This window comes from Botrytis byssoidea, assembly GCF_014898295.1.
Source record: "Botrytis byssoidea strain MUCL 94 chromosome Unknown BBYS_013, whole genome shotgun sequence".
Lineage (NCBI taxonomy): Eukaryota > Fungi > Ascomycota > Leotiomycetes > Helotiales > Sclerotiniaceae > Botrytis > Botrytis byssoidea.
In genome coordinates, this window is record NW_024065854.1 from 733,171 (window position 1) to 752,680 (window position 19,510).

Genomic DNA, 19,510 nt, shown 5'->3' on the forward strand with positions numbered 1-19,510 from the left:
TATGTATAAACTTTCTAATTCACACCTGACTATACTCTTCACATAAACAACTCTCAAGATGTCTCATTAGAAATCACAGAATCCAAAACCAGTGACTTTGCTGATGACAATTGACCGCAGAGTGGCATCCTCGCTACTGCTGTCGAGATTTTTCTTTTGATAACCTTTTTAACCCCCTTACCCTATATACATAATATGATACAATGTCCCAACCGTAGCTTTTCATACATTCAAAGGGTTTTATCCTCAGTCTCCCGCTTGCCAAAAGCATATGTGATGCCACCTCCCACCAAATTCAGACCTGCAACACCCATTGCAGCACCTCGGACCATACCTCTCGCTCCAAATTTACTCCCAATTCTTGCATACATGTTCTTTCCCGACGCTTTTCTTCGGTTTGCCATGATGAGATAGAGACCAGACCAGGCAGCTGTCAAGCCGGCGGAATCAATGGCGTACCCGGAGAGATTGAGGTAGGTACTGAAGAGGAAGACGGGGGTGAAGGCTAGGGGAAGAGGTTGGAGGGGGCGAGCATGTAGAGCGGTAGTGAAGGTTGCGAGGAGGACGGGAGGAAGAGGGGAGCCTAGAGTGAGAGATGGGTTAGTTTTTTTTTATTCTCGAAGGAATAGAAAATGAATTGAAGGTATGGTAACCTTTCATGTGAGAGAAAGGGCATATTCAAATCTGTGGAGGGGTCAATTGAGGGGAATGAGACTCACGGCCCCAATCTTGTGCGTAAGAAATTGTAGTCTTTTTGGCATTTTCAACTGCCTGGTCTTGGTCGGACATCTTCTTCGATTGATAAAGTAAATATGTATATGAAAAGTATGAAAAGAAAGCTTCAAGTAGATGGTAAATACCGTACCGTGATGTATATTTACAATGATTTGTCTATGCAACCGATCTATACGGGTTCTATGACGACGGTACACAAATAGCCATCACGTGCCTATATCGTCCCAAAATTCCGGTGTACAGTCCATGCATTAGCGCACGATAGCGAAGAGAAACATCGACAAGCACTTTAGCATCGTGGCCATAACAAACTGCGACACCATCAAGATATTAATTATTAGCATTTGCGAAGTCTTAAGTTTGATGATAATTGGGACATTGAGACAAAAAGACACACTGTTTGATCTGCGATCCTTACAATTCAGCAAATAACGGCGCAATGCCGGCTACCACTTCTGGCGCTGATACAAAGGCCAACGGAACCGCAAAATCGCGGGAACATAACCAAGGGAATCAAGACCGCAAATATACGACCGAGCAAAAGGCTGCGGTCATAAGGGTCAGAAGATGTGCGCCCACGGCATTTTACGATATTTTGGGGCTAGAAGAAGTTAAAACTACAGTGACGGAGTCGGAGATTAAAAAGGCCTACAGGAAACTGAGTTTGTTGACTCATCCGGATAAGAATGGGCACGAACATGCAGATGAAGCTTTCAAAATGGTCAGTAGGGCATTTGGGGTTTTGAGTGATAAGGACAAGAAAACGCAATACGATAGATATGGCGGGGATCCAGATAGTAGATTCGGTGCAGGAGCACCGCAGTCAAATCCCTTCTCAGGATTTTCGCAGAGAAGCGCTGGAGGAGGGGCTGCCGCGAGACCTGGTGGGAGATCTATGTGGGAAGAGGAGATTAGCCCGGAAGAGATGTTCACGAGATTTTTTGGAGGAGGAGGTTTTGGTACGATTCCCTAGTCTGGTAAAGTTTGATTGGAACTAATAACTTGTTAGGTGGTGGTGGAATGTTCAATGATCGGCCAGGATTCGTTTTCAATCTGGGTGGTGGGCCTGGTATTAGAGTACATCAATTTGGGGGTGGAAGACCAAGGAGGAGGCCGAGAGACCCAAACGCACCGCCAGAAGCACCAGCTTCGTTGACTCAGACCCTTATAAACATATTACCACTCATCCTTCTCTTCGGTATACCTTTATTGTCGTCACTATTTTCTGGAGGTGGTTCTAGTGGTCCTTCTATGCGATTCGATAATCCTATACCGCCGCATACCCACCATCGAGTCAGCTCAAGAATGAACGTTGACTACTATGTAAACCCTGCCGAGATCAAGGGTTTTAGTGCACACCAATTTGCACAAATCGACCGAGAAGCGGAGGTTCAATATGTCTCACGATTGAAGGTTGGCTGCGAACAGGAAGTAGAGCGACGAAGTCAATTACTCCAGGAAGCCCAAGGCTGGTTTAGTAGCGATATGGATAAAATTCAACGGGCTAGAGACATGCCGATGTCGAGCTGCAAGAAGCTGGAAAGTATGGGTGTCAGAAATTAATGCTGATTTTGACGTGTACACGGTTTATGTAGCGTATATGCTTTGTAGCAAGGCGTTTGGGCTGGGAGCATGATGCAAAAGACTGGATGAATGACTTTATGTGACGGTCTTTCGTTACAGGTATAATAGAGGACGATTTTCAATATAATACAGTGGCCGCAGTCATTCTTGGTCAATTTATGATCACTGTCTCGAGACATCGATATATACTCCCTTCACTCGAAACTCTCATTCAATAATTCACATATAAAAGGTTTAATATGCTATTGGATCCTCTTCTACCTCGTAATGAATTTCATATCGTTTCTCGGCTCTACTATTGTCTTATGGAAGAACAATTCAGCGGAATTAGACCAATGTTCTGATCCGTATTGAATCTGGAAATGAATCATTTCGGGGTCTGTATAGTAATTTATCTACCAAAGAATACTGTCAGGATAAATGTAATGTTGATTCATGAATCGTCTGGAAAGGATTCTATTGTGAGACTCATAATTGCTTTGTCATTGAATGGCAGGTAAGGCTTGCACAGCATACAAAAGACCGTACGAAGAAGTCACTAGGTAGAAGCTTCGAGAGTAACGTAAATTAATTACCCTTGCAAGGTTTCCTCGATTATCAAGCCTGGAGGCTAATCGTAGCACTGACTGATAAAGCCATCCACCCCACAAGGCTACTATCTTTAGCCATAAGAGCATCTTCGATACATCATATTATCATCTTTCCAACACAACATTATCAACATTAAAATTTGATAATATGGCAGATCAACCTCCTCAACCGCCCAGTGGGCCAGATGCTCCAGATAAGGAGAAGATGGAGCAGGTAAGAGAATCTATTCTCATATGCCATGATACTTACCAGAGTTCAGCGTGGCTAATTTTTGTAACCTTTTCATAGATCCGACGCCGCCGCATGGAGAAGTTAACTGGTTCCGCATCTTCGGGTACTGACAAGATTTCTGGCGCGGGCGCAGAAGCTTCAACATCTCTTTCTACTTCACAAGCACCTGCACCAAAAGATAATGCTTCATCAGCTCAACCAGTTGCTAAACCAGCGATCGATATTAAACCTACGAGCGTCACTCCTACGCCAGCTGCCAATCCTTTCGCGAAATTGGGCGCGCAAGCAAGCTCTACTGAGAAACCATTGTCTGTAAGAACTGATCCTTCTCAAAACGTTCTAGGCAAACGATCCAGAACTGAATCAGACATACAGACACCTCCTCGCCCAGCTCCATCCACCCGCAAACCTAATCCCGTCGAAGAGTCTTTAGAGGACTACGAAAATCGAATCCTTGCTCATATCTTTCGAATTACTCTAGATCCCAGCCAGCGAACCGATTCTTCGAATCACAAACTAATATTTCTGCCCGAATTGAGAAAAGAGCTCGAGGAGGAACATGCGGAGATTAGGTTGTCGGCTGATAAGCTTGATGGTGCTCTTATGGAAGCTTGCTCCACCATCCCACATAGTAAACCCGTGTTCGACTACCTATTGCCATGTTGGAAACGAATCATAAAAGCTTCAAAGGGACTGCGGGGTTATGCGGGGCAGAAGGATGCGATTCTCAAGGAAGCCAAACGCTTATGTATGAGCAACTGCATCTTTGCTGCCGAAATGCCGGATATTTTCCAGTTTGTTTCTTGGACCTAGGACATTTACATTTAACTAACATTTTCCAGACGAGAGATCAATCTAACTACAGATGTCCTCACCCCTTACTTCTTATTGGAACCTGGCGAGGATAACGGCATCTGCCCCGACTTTCTCGAAGAAGCTGTAGCTCGCTTTGCGGAGGATGATATGGCAAAATCCATGATTGTCAAAGCATTTGTAGGCATGAGTAGTAAACTTTCTAATATGACTATGAATGATGTTTACAAACCCTACGTTCATGTAAGAAATGTAGAATGGAGAGATCAACAACTGGAACTAATGCTATTTGCAGGCTTTCAAATTGCTTACGCAGTTCAATCCAATTACTACAGCTATTGCCGAATCTCCACTGTTCCAAATGGCTGTTTCAGCAAATACCATCGAAAAGTACACACTACTTGGCCCTTTCTTCAGAATATCTCCTTTGCAACAAGAAGTTACTAGGGAATACTTCAGTGCGCCAAAGACGATAGATAGGCGACATATTGCCACATCTCAAGATGCGTTACGATTGACCTTACAAACCCATCAAAAAGATTTACTTGATATCATCAACCACTTTGTTAGAGCAAGTCCAATAGCTAAAAGCAAAACCTTGGATTGGTTTGCCTACATCGTGAACCAAAATCACAAGCGTCGAGCACTTCAGGTGGACCCAAAAGAAGTGTCTTCTGATGGCTTTATGCACAACGTTACTGTCGTTTTAGATGGTCTTTGCGAGCCGTTTATGGATACCACATTCTCGAAGATCTCGAAGATTGATATCGATTATCTACGACGTGAGCCTCGTGTTGATATTAAGGACGAGACCAAGTTAAACGCTGATGAGAAGGCTTCCGAAAAGTATTATGAGGCCACTGTTGATGGCACTTCTAATTTTATCTCCGAGGTCTTCTTTCTGACGCTTGCTGCTCATCACTATGGTAGTGAAGCTCTTAATGCCACACATAAGAGCCTGGAGAAAGATATCAAGTATATTCAAAAGCAATTGACTGCTATTGAAGCAGAGCGTGTCAAAGTGGCACGGGTAAGTCAAGAACCTAACCTTGAAATGTCTACACGTTCGTCACTAATAAAACACAGGATCCTCGGGCTGTTGCCGTACTTGATCTGAGAATCAAAAGAGTCAATGACGTCCTAGAAAATGCGATGTCCAAGAGAATGGCCATTGAGGGTGTTCTGTCTGACAAACCTATGCAAGCAAAATCTTTGATCTTCATGAGATACGTTACTGTCTGGCTTCTGAGAATTGCTACGGAGTCTGATTATACCCCTAGCAAAACTATTAAGTATGATTATAGATCTTTGAGACATTCCCATTACAGTCGACTGACCAAAACTAGGTTGCCTTTACCATCAACACCTCCTGCCGCTTTTGATTATCTTCCAGAATACGTTTTAGAGGATATCATTACCAATTTTAACTTTATTATTAGGTTGGTTCCCCATTCCTCGATGATTAGGAAAAGGCTAATTTCTTGGTAGATTTATCCCTGATGTTATGATTTCAGCTGTTGGCGATGAGATCATTGCACTCAGCATCACTTTCTTGACAAATTCTGAGTATATCAAGAACCCATACTTGAAGGCAAAACTCGTATCTCTACTTTTTGCTGGTACCTGGCCAGTGTATCATCGCACTAAAGGTGTTTTGGGTGATGTTTTAATGGGATCAAAATTCGCTAATGACCACCTGCTTCACGCATTATTGAAGTTTTATATTGGTACGTGCAAAATTCAAATGATGATCTTCAATCGTATTAATTCTTTGCAGAGTGTGAATCTACTGGAGCACACACTCAATTTTACGACAAATTTAATATTCGATACGAAATCTTTCAAGTCATCAAGTGCGTATGGCCGAATGATATTTACAGACAGCGTTTGTCGCAAGAGAGCAAGTATGTATAGCCTGGTGATCTGAAGATGTATAAAGGTACTAATATAATTTAGAACTAATACGGACTTTTTCTTGCGATTCGTTAACCTTTTACTAAATGACGCAACTTTTGTTCTCGATGAGGCTCTTACAAAGTTTCCAAAGATCCATGACCTCCAAGTTGAACTCAGAAGGGAGGCAGAACAATCGTCAATGACTGCCGAGGAACGAGAGCAAAAAGAAACTGCATTGCGCGAGGCTGAAGGTCAAGCGCAATCCTACATGCAATTGACCAATGAGACCCTTGCTATGATGAAGTTGTTCTCTTCTACCTTGAGTGCCTCCTTCACCATGAAGGAAATTGTTAATCGTGTAGCAGCAATGCTGAACTATACACTTGATACCATCACTGGAAGCAAATCAACTAACTTGAAGGTTGAGAACCTCGAAAAGTATCAGTTCAGACCAAGAGCTTTCCTTAGCGATTTCGTGGAAATTTACATCAATCTCGGAGTTCATGAACCATTCGTGGAAGCTGTGGCTAGAGATGGTCGTTCATACAAACCAGAGAATTTTGATAGCGCTTCCAGAATTTTGACACGTTATGGACTGAAATCAGCGGAAGATCTCAATGCCTGGGAACGTCTTAAGACTCGATTCAAGGTTGCCAAAGAGATTGAGGATCAAGATGAACAAGATTTGGGTGAAATACCAGATGAATTCTTGGATCCTATTTCCGCAGATCTCATGGAAGATCCAGTTATGTTACCTACAAGCAAAGAGGTTGTAGACAGGGGCACTATTAGTGCTTTATTATTGGGTGATCAAAGAGATCCATATAATCGTGATCCGTTGAAGATTGAGGATGTAATTCCAGTTCCTGAACTGGCAGAAAAGATTAGGGTCTGGAAAGAAGAGATCAAGGAAAGGAAAAGAGCTGAGCGAGCTACTGTTGCTGCGGCTGTGGCGGATGCGGCTTCAAAAGATCCGATGGATCTTTCAGCATAGTGTCACTGCATAATTGTCAATGTGACATGAAGCGTTGGGAAAAGGAGAATTGCATAAATTGGTGTTATCTTTTCTATTGTAATTCTGCCTGTTTGGAAAGGCGTATTGAGTTTGGGAAAGGGACTTGGAGAGGAAATCCATATAAAGAATGAAGGAAAGATTAAGGAAGGAATAAATGCTTGCGTTGTTAACCGATTATCATGATTACAAGCGCGAAGAAATGGTTGAAATGAGGATGGTTCCAAAGCGGAGTTTGCACTCATGAATGTATAGAGGAAAACTCTTATTAGCTCGTATAGAACGTGCATCAGCGAAAAAAACACAGCGTTAACGTAGGAATAGAATAAACTTTCAAGATATGGGATAGAAGATATAAAGCAATGGCATGAGTTGAGTTGAGTTGAGGTAATGGTTTCGTTTCATGTGAAGTGTGTCTAATCGGTGGACTAGAGTTGTGATAGGTGGGCATATGAGATGTAATAGAAAATCAGGGTTTATCTATTACATATTTTTGAAATTATCTCTAGTCTAGAGGTGAGTGCGACGGGACGTGAAATGCGAAGTGGTAATTTAGATGGATGCCGAGTAGCCCCTTTTTTATCTCGCGTATTTTTGGGGCGTTGGGCGTGTCGGGTAGGAATTCTGTCTTTGTTTTGTCTTGTGCTTATTTTAGTTAGGGTTGCTGTGTGCGTGGATAGATGGATGGTTTAGTGAGAGAAGAAGAAAGGAGAGGTGATTCAATATATTGGGATTTAGTTGATCAAGTGATTGAGTGATTGAGTCAAATTGGCAAGGGAAAGTTGGGGAGGTGGGTATGTATTTATTTTGTCTTGTTTGTCTATCTATCTATGTGTCTATTTAAATGTGTATTTTCTAGGATGTGAAATTCAATGCATGTGTATGAATGAGTGTTGTTGTGAAAGAAAGGAAGGAAAAAGTTTGATGGTAAAGACTGTTGAAAATGCCTAAGCGATGAAAGTAAAAGGAGAAAGGAAGAGAAAGGAAAGGAAATCCAATGATATATAATGTCCAAAATGCTTCATTACCCTGAATTAGTTAAGAGAAAGAAAAGATATCCAACGCCACATCATGTCCAATTCTTGATTTATCCAAGATAGTCAAGAGAGAATGAGAGAATAAAGGAAAAGAAGTCCAATACAAAAGAACTGTCTAACCGAGGGTGTCCAAAATTGAATCGAGAGGATTGGTGGTGCGGATTCTTCTACCATGCTGTCTGAGGGACCGTTGAATACTGTACAAGAGAGGAACTTAACGACGAGTTGAAGTATTCGGAGCTCGTGAGCCCGATGGCGACTGCGACGATCTGTTTCGGCTCGTCGAACCTTGTCCCACATTCTGCTCAAAGACAGCACGATCCCATTCATCCAACGTTTGGATGCGTTTCTTGAGCGCCTCGATTCGATATCGACGTTCCGTGAGCTTTCGCACTACCATTGCTTTTGCACTGCTGCCGTGAATCAATTCGGATTCGGGCTTGTACTCACGGGCTATTTTGAGTTTCTCGATGTGGGCTGAGACGCTGACTATCTCGGCTTCGACTTGCCCGCGGGTCATTTGGGAGGTGGGGTTGTCAGGGACTGCATCGTTGGTTTTGTCATAACTGGGCATCTTGACGGATGGTTTGAGGATCTCGGTGGATGATTGAGAATGAGGTTTGAATAGACTTGGAAGTTTCAAAATGCTTGGAGCTGATTACTCAGGATAGACTTGTATGCTGAGAGGGATATTCGCGGAGAAGATTGAAGGAATTGTCAAAGTGAACTTTAAACTGTGAAGTTTTGTTGGTATGATTTATTGGACTTAGATCTAAATGTTCGATATCGATACTTCAAAAGAAAATTCTCTCCAAAGGGGGTAACCAGAAACTATTTATGCCTTTTTAGACATAGCTATCCCCCTCGATGACTATCATATCGACAACATATCTTGGAATCATTGTATTCTAGAAAGATGACAAAAAATATATCTCGTTGAAAAGATAGGTTGCCATGTGGTGGGTGTAGGATTCTGAGGGATTTCAAGGGTGCCATATGGTAAAAGGGGTAGCTCGCGTGGAGATATCGTGGGAAACTCGTGGGTGTGGGGTATTCGGGACATAAAGTTATGATTCTTTGAGGTGACTGGCTTTTGTTAGAGATATTTTGGGAAGTGGGTATTGAAGTGTTGGGTCATATACATAGATGGAGTCATGAGTATGAAGATTGATAGTGTGAGTTTTATGTTTTGATATTGTTTTCTACTAAAGGATAATGTTATGGAATCACGAGAATACATTCAGCAAGGCAGTTTTAATTCTGAACGTATTATGCCGAGAAGTTGATTCACCGACTGAGAGCGGATTTGGTACTCTGAATGTTCTCTTATGGTAACTATTCCCATTCACAATACCATGGAAACGTTCATTCACAGTACAGCTACAAGAACCAAAACGATATTCAACCCTCTATAAACATGTCCCTTATTCCCTCTATCTCTAACTCCCACGTCTCAATACAAGATAAACCTATAACCAGACATACGAAACCCAATCAATCTTAAAACCCAAGCACTTCCACCAAGATAAAACAAAATGATCCCCTTCTCCCATCCCATCCACCTCTCTCCCCCGCACAATCCAACCCTTCCCCATCTTCCACCACTCCTGCGACTTCAACATCTACAGCAGCAAGCAAGTCCGCACCCTCTGGACCAGCGCCCAACAAACCCAAAACATGAATGAAATGAACCGCGTTGCTGTGTTGATCCAACATCATTATACGATTCTGAACCAATATCGGGATCGGATTCTAGAATATACTGTGCGGGAACACGGTGTAGATGAGGGTGTGAGAAATCAGTTGAGACGGAATCTGTGGGAGGAGTATGAGAGGATGGGAACGACGATGGTGGAGGTTGAGAGATTTTTGAGACGGTGTGGTAGGTTTGGTAGGGTTTAGTTTTGGAGGTTAGGGATTGGGAGTTGAGGGTGTGGAGTGGGGAATTGGAAGGGCGGGCTTAGAGAGAGAGAGATACATAGAATCATTGGAATTGATGAGCAGTGGGACTCACCTGTTGTATTCAGTATCTCCACTCACATAGGAATAACATCAAGATATCAATATTGCCCGCTTCATTTTCACACTTGTGACCACCGCAATATCATATGTTAAGACCATAGATTCGAGCTCAACAAGTCTAATCTCAAAGATATGCTCTTAAAGTATATCAAGACAGCAAGATGTCCACTTCAAAGGTCTTGGTCCTCAACAACCATCATGAAAAAACCACCAGCTCAACGCTTTAAGCGAACGAATTAGAATCTCACGCCGTCACTACAGCCTTCGACTCAAAGGCAGCAAAGTCCATCCTATCCGAGAAACTAACTCCTCCTCCTTCCTCATATTCTATATAAACCTCGATGCTGCACCGTCTTTCGACGCTTCCGTAAAGATAAATACATTATAAAGCATCCTCTGCAAGAAAATTCCCAGTTGTGGCTCACTCGAGGATTCAGAGAAGGATCAACTTTGTAAGGCTAGGTTATCTCATTGCGCTAAGATCCTATAGCAACTATGCTTTGATTGCAGTATAAATTTCGATCTCCTTTTTGGCATTATATGTGGTGCTCTGAATACACAATGCTAGGATGTTGGAACTATTCAAAAACGAAGGGATTGGAATACTGTAACACACTGATCTCCTCACAAATGACTGAGCTATCTCTTACTTGAAAAAGAGAATATACAACGAGCATACAGTGAATGAGATATCTCAGAGAGCATACAATCCACGAGCAAAACCTAACTTGACACTGTCCACTGTATCAAGCTATGAAGAACAATCATAAGCGATATATACAACACAACAAAGCAGCCACGATATATGCATCAATATTCCTGAACCAATCACATTATCGTCGGAAATTTAAGGAACCAAGGCAAGCAAAAACAAGAAGACCCTCCTTCTATCTCCCATCAAAGTGACACATCTATGACTTATTCACTATAATGATTCGAGTCTATTAATACCACGAGACATTACAACAGAGTCATGTTGGAGTTATTTGAGTCAAATCGAGCGATTCTAGGTCATGGTGTCAATAATATTTCACTAAATTTGTAACATCCATGTGTGATAAAACCTGCGCTTCTTAAAAAGAAAATACTCAACACTACAACTTCATTTCGTCGGATCTCATGGCATGTTGATAGATCCTCCATATGAAGTACTTTAGCTTTCTCATAGATATTCAGACCCGGTACCATGATTATATCATCAAGAAATCACACGTATATCAAACAAGCAGAAGTTATGCAATGATGAGCTCTATAAAATTGCAGAAGTGTATTAAATCTAAAAATCACGCTTGCTATTGACATTCCTCCACCACGAGCACTATCCTCATACAATTACTGAACCCCCACGAGACAAAAATAGACCAAGCCAATGAATACCCAAAGTCGACTCCAAAGAAAATCCCCTCAAAATCCAGACTAGTCCTATATGTAAAAAATTCTATCCCGCAAACCTCGTTAAACATCACTTACATAAATCCCTCCCTCCCTCCTAATCATCGCTATCGCTATCAGTATAACCTAACTCCTCCTCCATATCATATACCTTGGCCCTCAAATTTCTCAATTTCTTCTTCCGATCATCCATCACCTTCTTCGCAAACGCATTTGCCTTTTCTCTCTCTCTCTTCCTACTCTCTTCTTCCCTACCACCTAGTACTTTCTTCGCCTTTTTTTGAAGATTCTCTTTCGCCACATACCTCGTCTCTTCCTCTGCAAACCTCTTTTGATATCTTGCCTCTTCCTCTGCTTCTCTTGCTTGTTTATCCCTAGCATTCCGCCGATCATCTCGATCTCTTGTCGCTTTCTCCCTCCTTCTTCTTATTTCTAACGCTTTCTTTCCCTCTCTAATTCGCTGCTCTTCCTTCTTCTTCTTTTCTTCCTTTTCCAACCTCTCCTTTTCCTTCATAGCTGCTGCAAACTTAGCATTGTGATCTTTTCTCTTCTTCTCCTTTTCAATCCGTTTCTGCTTCTCCTCTTCAGCTTTTTCCTTCTTCTTTGCCTCCTTCTCGTCTCTGATTCTTTTCTTCTCCGCAGCTTTTTCTCGCATCAAACGTTGTTGCTTTTCGGATTTCTCTCTCTTCTTATTCTCTCTTCTCTCTGCGTCTTTCCTCGCCATATTCTGCATTTCATCTCCCTCTCGCGTGCTCCGAATATTCGCCTCGACCTCCCATTCTTTCAACTTGCCATCCACTTCATCAACTCTAAGCTTCAACGAAGAATCCCTACATGCATCTGGAGTCGCAACCATATCTAATCTCCGCCTGTAGTTTGCAATCCTCAACAGCATGTCAGGAGGATTAATTTTTCCGTCGGCCCATTTGTGTCGTGTATGTGCTATTTTCTTTTCCAAAACTTGCATACGTGAATGTATTCTCTCAGACTCATCATACAGCTGATGGTGAGTAGATGCACGAGAGCCAGTAGAGTGATGTTCCTCCAAAACTTCGCTGCCACTATCGGATGATCTGGAACCATACGAACCATACTCATACGGTTCGGTATAATTTGTCCCAGAAAGAATTGATTCGGACCTAGATCTTGACGAAAAATATGATCCAGAACTATGTGAGCTAGGCGCGGCTGCATGGTAGGCCGGGTCAGGTCTCCTACTAGCTCGACTACTAGCCGCAGATCGTATCGACATGTTTGCAGTTCGCAAGTTGTTGATGTTGGTGAATGAAAGGATATGTTATTGGTATCAAATGTAAAGGTAAGTTGTTGAATCCGAGGCTACCGACCGTGAGACTAGATTTCGATATTTCGCGGTATGGAAGTAGTCTACACTTTCTTCTTTCGAAAGCAACAAATATTGCAATAAGAGACAAGACAGAATACGATACGAAGCTTCACGATGTGGTTCGAATCGAAGTGAAATAAAGCCCAGGGAAGTGAGGTAACGCAAAGTGATGGAAAATGTAGAGAATGTAAGAGCCAGAATACAAGAGATGCGAAGCAAGCCCAACCAATGATTTCGCAAGCTGAGTTTGTTCCTAAGAATTGTTTTGTATGGTTGTTAATATTAACATCAGCAATAGCATCGACATCAAAACACAAAAGAATGAATGTATGTACCAAACGAAGGGAACTACACAACATGGTACAGACACCGCGCTAGATATCCACCTCCACCTCCACTCACACCTACCAGCCTGTATAATGTGTCATAAACATAAACAAAATTGTTCTCTCTGACCAATACTCCGATGAGTCCGACTCCATTTTACACTTCGAGTAATATCACAAAGAGCGATTAATCTTATGAGTAACACCAACCCACCCATTCCATCCAACCAGCCACCTCAATACACACTACATCTTCCTCAAATACCCAAGCATCACCACAAAGAACCACAATTCCATCCTTCCATCATCCATATATCTACACCACAGTCTCCACAGCCTTGCAATAGCGATAGATGGATACAAGACGACTAAGGAATAACTTAACAGTTGTAATAAAACAACAAGCCAAGAAACCCTGCACTGCCACATCTACAAGGTATTTTAATCTCAAGTGCAATTTCACTCTCACTTGAATTGGATAGTTCCTCTTGTTCTTCATCAGACTGTAAAATTTAGACCACACAGGTCAACCCTCCAGTTCTTCCACATCCATCGACTTTCCATTAAGATCTTCCCATTAAAGCCATATTATTTCCCACTTAGGATATAACATACTCGCCTCTTGACAAGAATATCGAGAGAAAAAAAAATACAAAACATACCTAGCCATCAGAGTATATACTTCAGTCGCGAATGAATAATGCAGATTTCATCATGATCAGCATACCAGGAAGAAATCTTGTTTATTTTGAGATCTCTATGTAAAATTGACTTATTCGATTCAGTCATTGTAGTACCATAATTGCAGATCCATGCTCCATGTGCTATGCTATGCCGTACTATGCTGTCCAATTTCTTACAGGAAAATGTAAAATCAAGTGTCCGGATTAAGCTCTCCATATTTCGGAGAGACTTGGGTATCATTTTTTAACTATAAAAGAAGGGTTGTTGCAATGACGACGAAAGCAGTCATCAAAGAAAAGTAGCTATTAATCTGGTTTCCACTCGAAGTTTGAGTGGCAGTAGCAGTCACAGATGATGATGCCGACACGGTTGTTCCAGGAGACTGAGCGCTAGCTGAGGCTGATTCTTCCGGGAGTAAAGGATTTAAGCTTCCTGTTTGAACAGCAGAAACTACGGAGCGTGTGTTAGATAGAGATTCAGAAGAAGAAGTGGTTACTGTAGATCCAGAGCCAGGAACAAGGACGCTGGTAGGATCGACAATGGAAGTGCTAGTGCTATATACGGGGACTTGTGTAGTAGGGCCAGGAGTAAGGGTAGAGGTAGAAGTAAGAGTAGAGGTAAGCCCACCAGAAGAAGACGTTGATGTTGCCGAGGATTTAATAGCTTTCTTCTGCGCCAAACCTACAATTATTAGTACATGTAGTAGAAATTGAAGCATAGAGTGAACTTACCAACACGATCTTGATCAACATCAAACAAGGCATACACGTTCTTGAAGAAAGTATCGCCAATTAACCACGAGTTTGTGTCAACCACAGCCACAGCATAGACATTACTTGTACACACCCCATCCACCGAAGGCCCTACCCAATCTACAGACGAAACATTATATGTAACTCCAGAGAATGTAAATGAGATAGATATGGTGGTGGAACAAGGTACTGTCCATGTGTTATTGTCTGTGGTAACAGCATCAGGCACAAGTGCATGGAATGCTATCACATCTGTTGGTTGCCCAAAGATATAAGATGTTCCACTATCGAGGTAGCCCAATCTCCCAGTAGTACTGAGCTGATTATTGCCAGCTCCCACGCTATCAAGAGAAAGTGCCCAATGATTTGGGCCGTTTTTTGCGACACTTGTATAACTTAAATCACCACTGAATCGTGAAGTATCCGGAGCACCGAAGTTAATTTCTCCAGTATTCGTACCATCCGAGGCACGGTTCAAGTCCATCCCGAATACATTAGCTTTGAGAGACTTCGAGCTTACAACGGTTTGTAAGAAATTGGGAACTGGGCCAGTTTGTTGGGATAAGCCTAGAATGCCGGAGAATGGGAAAGAGTTGAACTGATCACTAGTTTTATTGGCAATCCCTAGAGTTAAAGGAAGACTCATGCCAGCAAAATTGATCGTGTCGGTAGCATATGTTCCAGTGACATGGCCGGATCCGTACGCAATATCCAAATCCATATTAACCGCTATATAAGTCGAAGAGTCTGCTGCACCGAAGGAAGCACGAGTCTTGCATGCACTAGAGGTACAATCGGGACCCATAACCCAACTTGTTCCAGCCCCTGTATCAAGCAACATCAACAGAGGATCATTCTTGCTCCCTAGTTCCACCTGAGCAAAATAAGAAAAATCAGTTCCGGTCTGTAGGATTCCCGCACTGTTCGTCTGTGAGGGAGTTGCCGCAGTCTGAATCGATAATGATGCATCGTCATATTTCACAAGATTGGATTCACGCTCTTCGATTTTAGTAGCTTTAAGGCCCATTCCAGGGTTGTATTTGCGAATAAGTCGATCTGTCAGCTCGCGAATCTGAACATCTCTGGGTATATCGGCCTTACAATAATGAGTTAGTAACAGCAAATCAAATCGAACCATCTTCAACTTACAGATGGGAGCTTCTGGACAAGCTTGAGAACAGCATTGTTCTCACGACTCTTCCCGCTTCTCTTGGATGCATCTAGGATGGACTTATATGATTGGTGCCTCCATTCTGGGACAAAAGGGTAAAATGCCGTGGAACATTGGAGGAGTGCAAATAATGCGAGCAAGACGAAGTTGAAGGACCACATGATTGGTGATAGGATGAAGTATCTCCAGGAAGTAGGGTCTCGAAGTCAGCCAAGGGCCAAGCACACAATTCGAACTCTCAAGTGATGAATGCCGAATACAATGCAGAACTTTGAGAAATTGGGTATCTTGTGAAGGTGGATTTCCAACGAGGTATGTAATCAATTGAAGGTGGTAGATCTGAATGTCAGGAGATCTAGACCGTGAATATTTGGTGAAGAAAAAGAGAGTGTCCTCGAGGGGGGAATTTGAATCAGGTATTGTCTCTTTGGTATGATCAAATGATTTGAAGGGTATCATCCACTGATGGGTGAATTGGAGATGAGCCTGACTGGGAGTACCGGACCCTTTGTATTTTTATTGATATTAGATATTATGATTGCCGTGTGATAGTAGATGCAAAAGATTAAAAAATGCCAAGCTGGTCAAAGACAGTGAAGTCGTCAACTGTGCTTGTTACGATTTGAATATGTACGAAGGTGTAGAAGAAGAAAAATGAGACAGAAGTCGTAAATGCCAATTGTGAGATCCGTATGGCAGCTTGAAGATAAGAAAAAAGATGTCCCCTCCAAAGAAGTTGAATATGATCCAATCTTATGAAGATATTCGGGATGTAGTGAGATAAGGAAGAGGGAGATGAAGATGTAGAGAGAGGTAGGGGAGGGGAGGAGAGAGTTTAAAAAGGAAGTATGAAGTGTGAAAGTAAGAAAGAAGAGGTTGCATTGCTTTGGCCTTGGCTTGCTTGATTCGCTCTCTTGATTCGTTACTTGATAGCTCTCGACTAGGAAATCTGGAAATCTGGAAATCTGGAAATCTACTAGGAATTGCATATTTTAAAATCCCAAGGTTGCATCAAAAATGAATCAACGTGGAGGGAGCTTCGTGCTACTTTCTTGCTACTTCGTGCTACTTCTTGCTATTCTTGCTGCTACTCTCACTAGCGTCTGTTCCTGGTGGGAAACTGTAGGCTAAAGCCCAATTAGGTTAAGCTTATCTATTCATTTGGCGATCATTAATCTCTGCTGCTCCGATTAGTTCCAGCATTTAACTGATTCAAGACCCTTTCATGTGCTTTTCTCCCCTTTGCTCTCTTTTGGTCTCTTTTTAATATTTCTTTTAATCAGGGGTCAAAGATCTACTTACTTAAGATGCTCAACATACGAAGAGGCTAGGGATATACTTTATTGTGAGTGGTTGCCAACCGCATCTGTGGCCTTCAGAACTGCATTGACAGTCTAGGGCCTCGGCAGAATCAATCCACTTCAAACCCACCGAGCCACCTAGATATCATCCCATGTTGTTGATGGACAGACCTAAGTATGTATGATATCGTCATCATCAGCAATTACTCCTCTTTCAAATGAGGGGGAGAGAGAACTAACTGGCTAAGAATGACTCTTGGATGTTACGGCTGGAAAAAGATTGAAGGCGATAAATCGAATGAGTGGAATAGGAGGTCGATGCGATAAGAATTCATATTCTATGCAGAGCTTTGATTGTTGATATACTAAACTTCTAGATTACTGTTTACCAAACAAAGTACATGCCTATCTACCTGCAAGTCTACTTAGGTATTGGCGCTTTTTGCGTTTACGTATTGCTAAATACAGCCAAAAACACATCTACCACCACCAGGTATCTAGGTTAGTCATTTCAATGCAACTCTATAGCCAATTTTGGTTACCAATACATAAAAGTCAATTCCATCAAGCCAATCATAATTTCCTGAATAATGGGATTTTTCTAAATTACGACGACTTCGCTGTCTGTGCTGGACGCCACATTAAGTATCTGAGAGAAGACCCATGGGGATCTTGAGATGCCACTCGAGATTCGAGACTGTTCTAACTTTTTAATTGGTGATATACCTTTTTCAATTAACGAACCGTCTGAATTCTGAAACATAGACTCTGATCTCTCACGAGTCACTACGAGACTACTTCAATTGTAACCATGACCTTCTCTCGAGCCCCTACGGGCCTTACCGTGAGCAAGAAAGACGTTCCTTTCTTGGCCGCCCAATTGTTTTGACTCCTTGTCATATCAATATTTCTTTTTCGTATGTTGGCAGAAATCAACCGAATTGGATGTCGCTACTGCAAAAAGCCATGTTCGTGTTGCACCCGTGGCGCAAACCAGTCCGTTCGGATCTTGGGGGCGCTGTGAATCCCCCGGAAATGTTTCAATGCAGGGGCCCCTATTTGGGAATATGTTGATGAATATGTTAACGGTCTCAATTGTTGGGAAATTCTCGACGTCTTCCATATGGGTTCTTTGATGTTAAGTTGTTTCTAACAAAACAACAATCACAAATAGTCAATCACCTTTCTATGCTTTTCCTCGAAGGGAAGGTCTGACATCTAACCGAACATTGAGAAATCTCCGTACGGGTTTGATTTGGGTGGATAAACGGCTGGTAAAGAGGCACATTGCATTAAGATGTCTTACAATGAATTCTTGAAACGTTATGTCTTGATGGAATGAGGCGACATGTTTTGCCCATATTCCAGATACCATTCGTGCGCTGATTGACTTATTCGTTGACTTTTAGCATCATCCGAGGACTCTTTGAAATCTTCCAAGGTCTGTAAGAATGCGAATCTACATTTGTCTGTTATGTTTCCAGATGCCACCAAAGTTCTAAGAAATACCCATAAAGACTCCTCTTTCCATTTCAATGAAGTTGCCATTCCAAGAACTTCTTCACATATCAAGGATTTTCGGTCAATCGGAGACGTTGCCGTTGAAAATGTGGGAGAAGACAGACAGGATAATAGGAAAGACCACCCTGAGATATCTCCTGGATGCCCCAAACACCATTTCTTTACATTGTATATTATCGTAAGATAGGTAGCTTCATCCCCTTCTACCGATTCCATCAACCACCTTATGTGAGACCATGCGTAGTAATTCCGAGGATGCCTCTCAGCTGCCACCATAACAACTGATGTAAGGTCTCGAGATACATCCAGAGGAAGATTTTTGGATCGACGAAACTCAAGAAGCCATCTCCTATGGCTCCATAGCGTCGGTGACTTCGTATGACGATTGAGGTGGGACGTCAAGAGACTATCAACGAAACGTAACTCGCTCTTTACTTCCAATCCTAGCTCAAAAACTGTCTTCTTTCGAATACTTTGTACAAGTCTTTTTCGAGCGTTACACGCAGTTAAATGTTCCGGATCTGTTAGAAGAATGATCGAAGTAGCATCCCGGATCTCCTTTGAATATTTGGGGCCCAAATCTTTGAAGTTGAAGAACACTTGCCGCGCAATAACAAATGCTTGGATGAGTTTGATTTTAGGTATACCAACGCTGTTCTCGAGAACGACTGTATTGACATTCTCCGGCAATTGACCTTTCCCAAGAAGCTCAAAGTCTATCAGTTCGTGTCCGAGACAAAAATAAGGATCAAACACTTTCACGATATCATCGTAGACTTTTTGAAAATCGCTAGCATTTAAAGATGCAATAGTATCTTTATCAAGTGCTCGTGACATGATGCTGAACACTGGGGTGGCGGTTGTATGTGTGGAATCATTCAATGATACTCATCTGGCTCACACAAGCTATTAGTTGAATGACTTGAAGATTATGACATCCAAAGGAACGTTCGTTCGCTGTCCTTGAGAAGGTACTCTGGTGGTTCCAGAAATAGTTTCCATTCTCGTGATGACCTCAACATGGTCCGAGCTTCTGAAGCTTCCGTACAAATCACAATGAGTCGAGTATAACAGCACACCACCAAACGGACACGACA

At 42.2% G+C, this 19,510-nt stretch overlaps 7 protein-coding genes across 8 annotated transcripts; 2 read left to right on the forward strand and 5 right to left on the reverse strand.

Annotated features, from left to right (window-relative positions):
* Positions 1-230: 230 nt before the first annotated feature.
* EAE97_007029 (uncharacterized protein) lies at positions 231-789 on the reverse strand (the record flags this gene model as incomplete). Its single annotated transcript, XM_038877542.1, has 2 exons — positions 231-583; positions 720-789. The coding sequence occupies 2 exons, from the start codon at positions 787-789 to the stop codon at positions 231-233; spliced, it is 423 nt and encodes a 140-aa protein (XP_038731732.1).
* Positions 790-1,174: 385 nt separating this feature from the next.
* Positions 1,175-2,298, forward strand: EAE97_007030 (uncharacterized protein; the record flags this gene model as incomplete). Its single annotated transcript, XM_038877543.1, has 2 exons — positions 1,175-1,694; positions 1,745-2,298. 2 exons carry the CDS (start codon positions 1,175-1,177, stop codon positions 2,296-2,298), a joined length of 1,074 nt encoding a protein of 357 aa, XP_038731733.1.
* A 759-nt stretch (positions 2,299-3,057) lies between these two features.
* EAE97_007031 (uncharacterized protein) lies at positions 3,058-6,844 on the forward strand (the record flags this gene model as incomplete). Its single annotated transcript, XM_038877544.1, has 9 exons — positions 3,058-3,123; positions 3,199-3,935; positions 3,984-4,197; positions 4,250-4,984; positions 5,041-5,246; positions 5,301-5,393; positions 5,443-5,681; positions 5,732-5,858; positions 5,911-6,844. The coding sequence occupies 9 exons, from the start codon at positions 3,058-3,060 to the stop codon at positions 6,842-6,844; spliced, it is 3,351 nt and encodes a 1,116-aa protein (XP_038731734.1).
* Positions 6,845-8,113: 1,269 nt separating this feature from the next.
* On the reverse strand, positions 8,114-8,473 carry EAE97_007032 (uncharacterized protein; the record flags this gene model as incomplete). The annotated part of the gene is made up of 1 exon (XM_038877545.1): positions 8,114-8,473. The coding sequence occupies one exon, from the start codon at positions 8,471-8,473 to the stop codon at positions 8,114-8,116; it is 360 nt and encodes a 119-aa protein (XP_038731735.1).
* A 2,937-nt stretch (positions 8,474-11,410) lies between these two features.
* EAE97_007033 (uncharacterized protein) lies at positions 11,411-12,565 on the reverse strand (the record flags this gene model as incomplete). Its single annotated transcript, XM_038877546.1, has 1 exon — positions 11,411-12,565. One exon carries the CDS (start codon positions 12,563-12,565, stop codon positions 11,411-11,413), a length of 1,155 nt encoding a protein of 384 aa, XP_038731736.1.
* Positions 12,566-13,915: 1,350 nt separating this feature from the next.
* EAE97_007034 (uncharacterized protein) lies at positions 13,916-15,752 on the reverse strand (the record flags this gene model as incomplete). Of its 2 annotated transcripts, XM_038877548.1 has the most annotated exons (4): positions 13,916-14,118; positions 14,296-14,349; positions 14,400-15,516; positions 15,570-15,752. In XM_038877548.1, 4 exons carry the CDS (start codon positions 15,750-15,752, stop codon positions 13,916-13,918), a joined length of 1,557 nt encoding a protein of 518 aa, XP_038731738.1. The 2 variants fall into 2 exon arrangements, with proteins under 2 accessions (XP_038731738.1, XP_038731737.1); XM_038877547.1 differs by having other exon boundaries at positions 13,916-14,349.
* Positions 15,753-18,215: 2,463 nt separating this feature from the next.
* On the reverse strand, positions 18,216-19,250 carry EAE97_007035 (uncharacterized protein; the record flags this gene model as incomplete). Its single annotated transcript, XM_038877549.1, has 1 exon — positions 18,216-19,250. One exon carries the CDS (start codon positions 19,248-19,250, stop codon positions 18,216-18,218), a length of 1,035 nt encoding a protein of 344 aa, XP_038731739.1.
* Between the last annotated feature and the right edge of the window lie 260 nt (positions 19,251-19,510).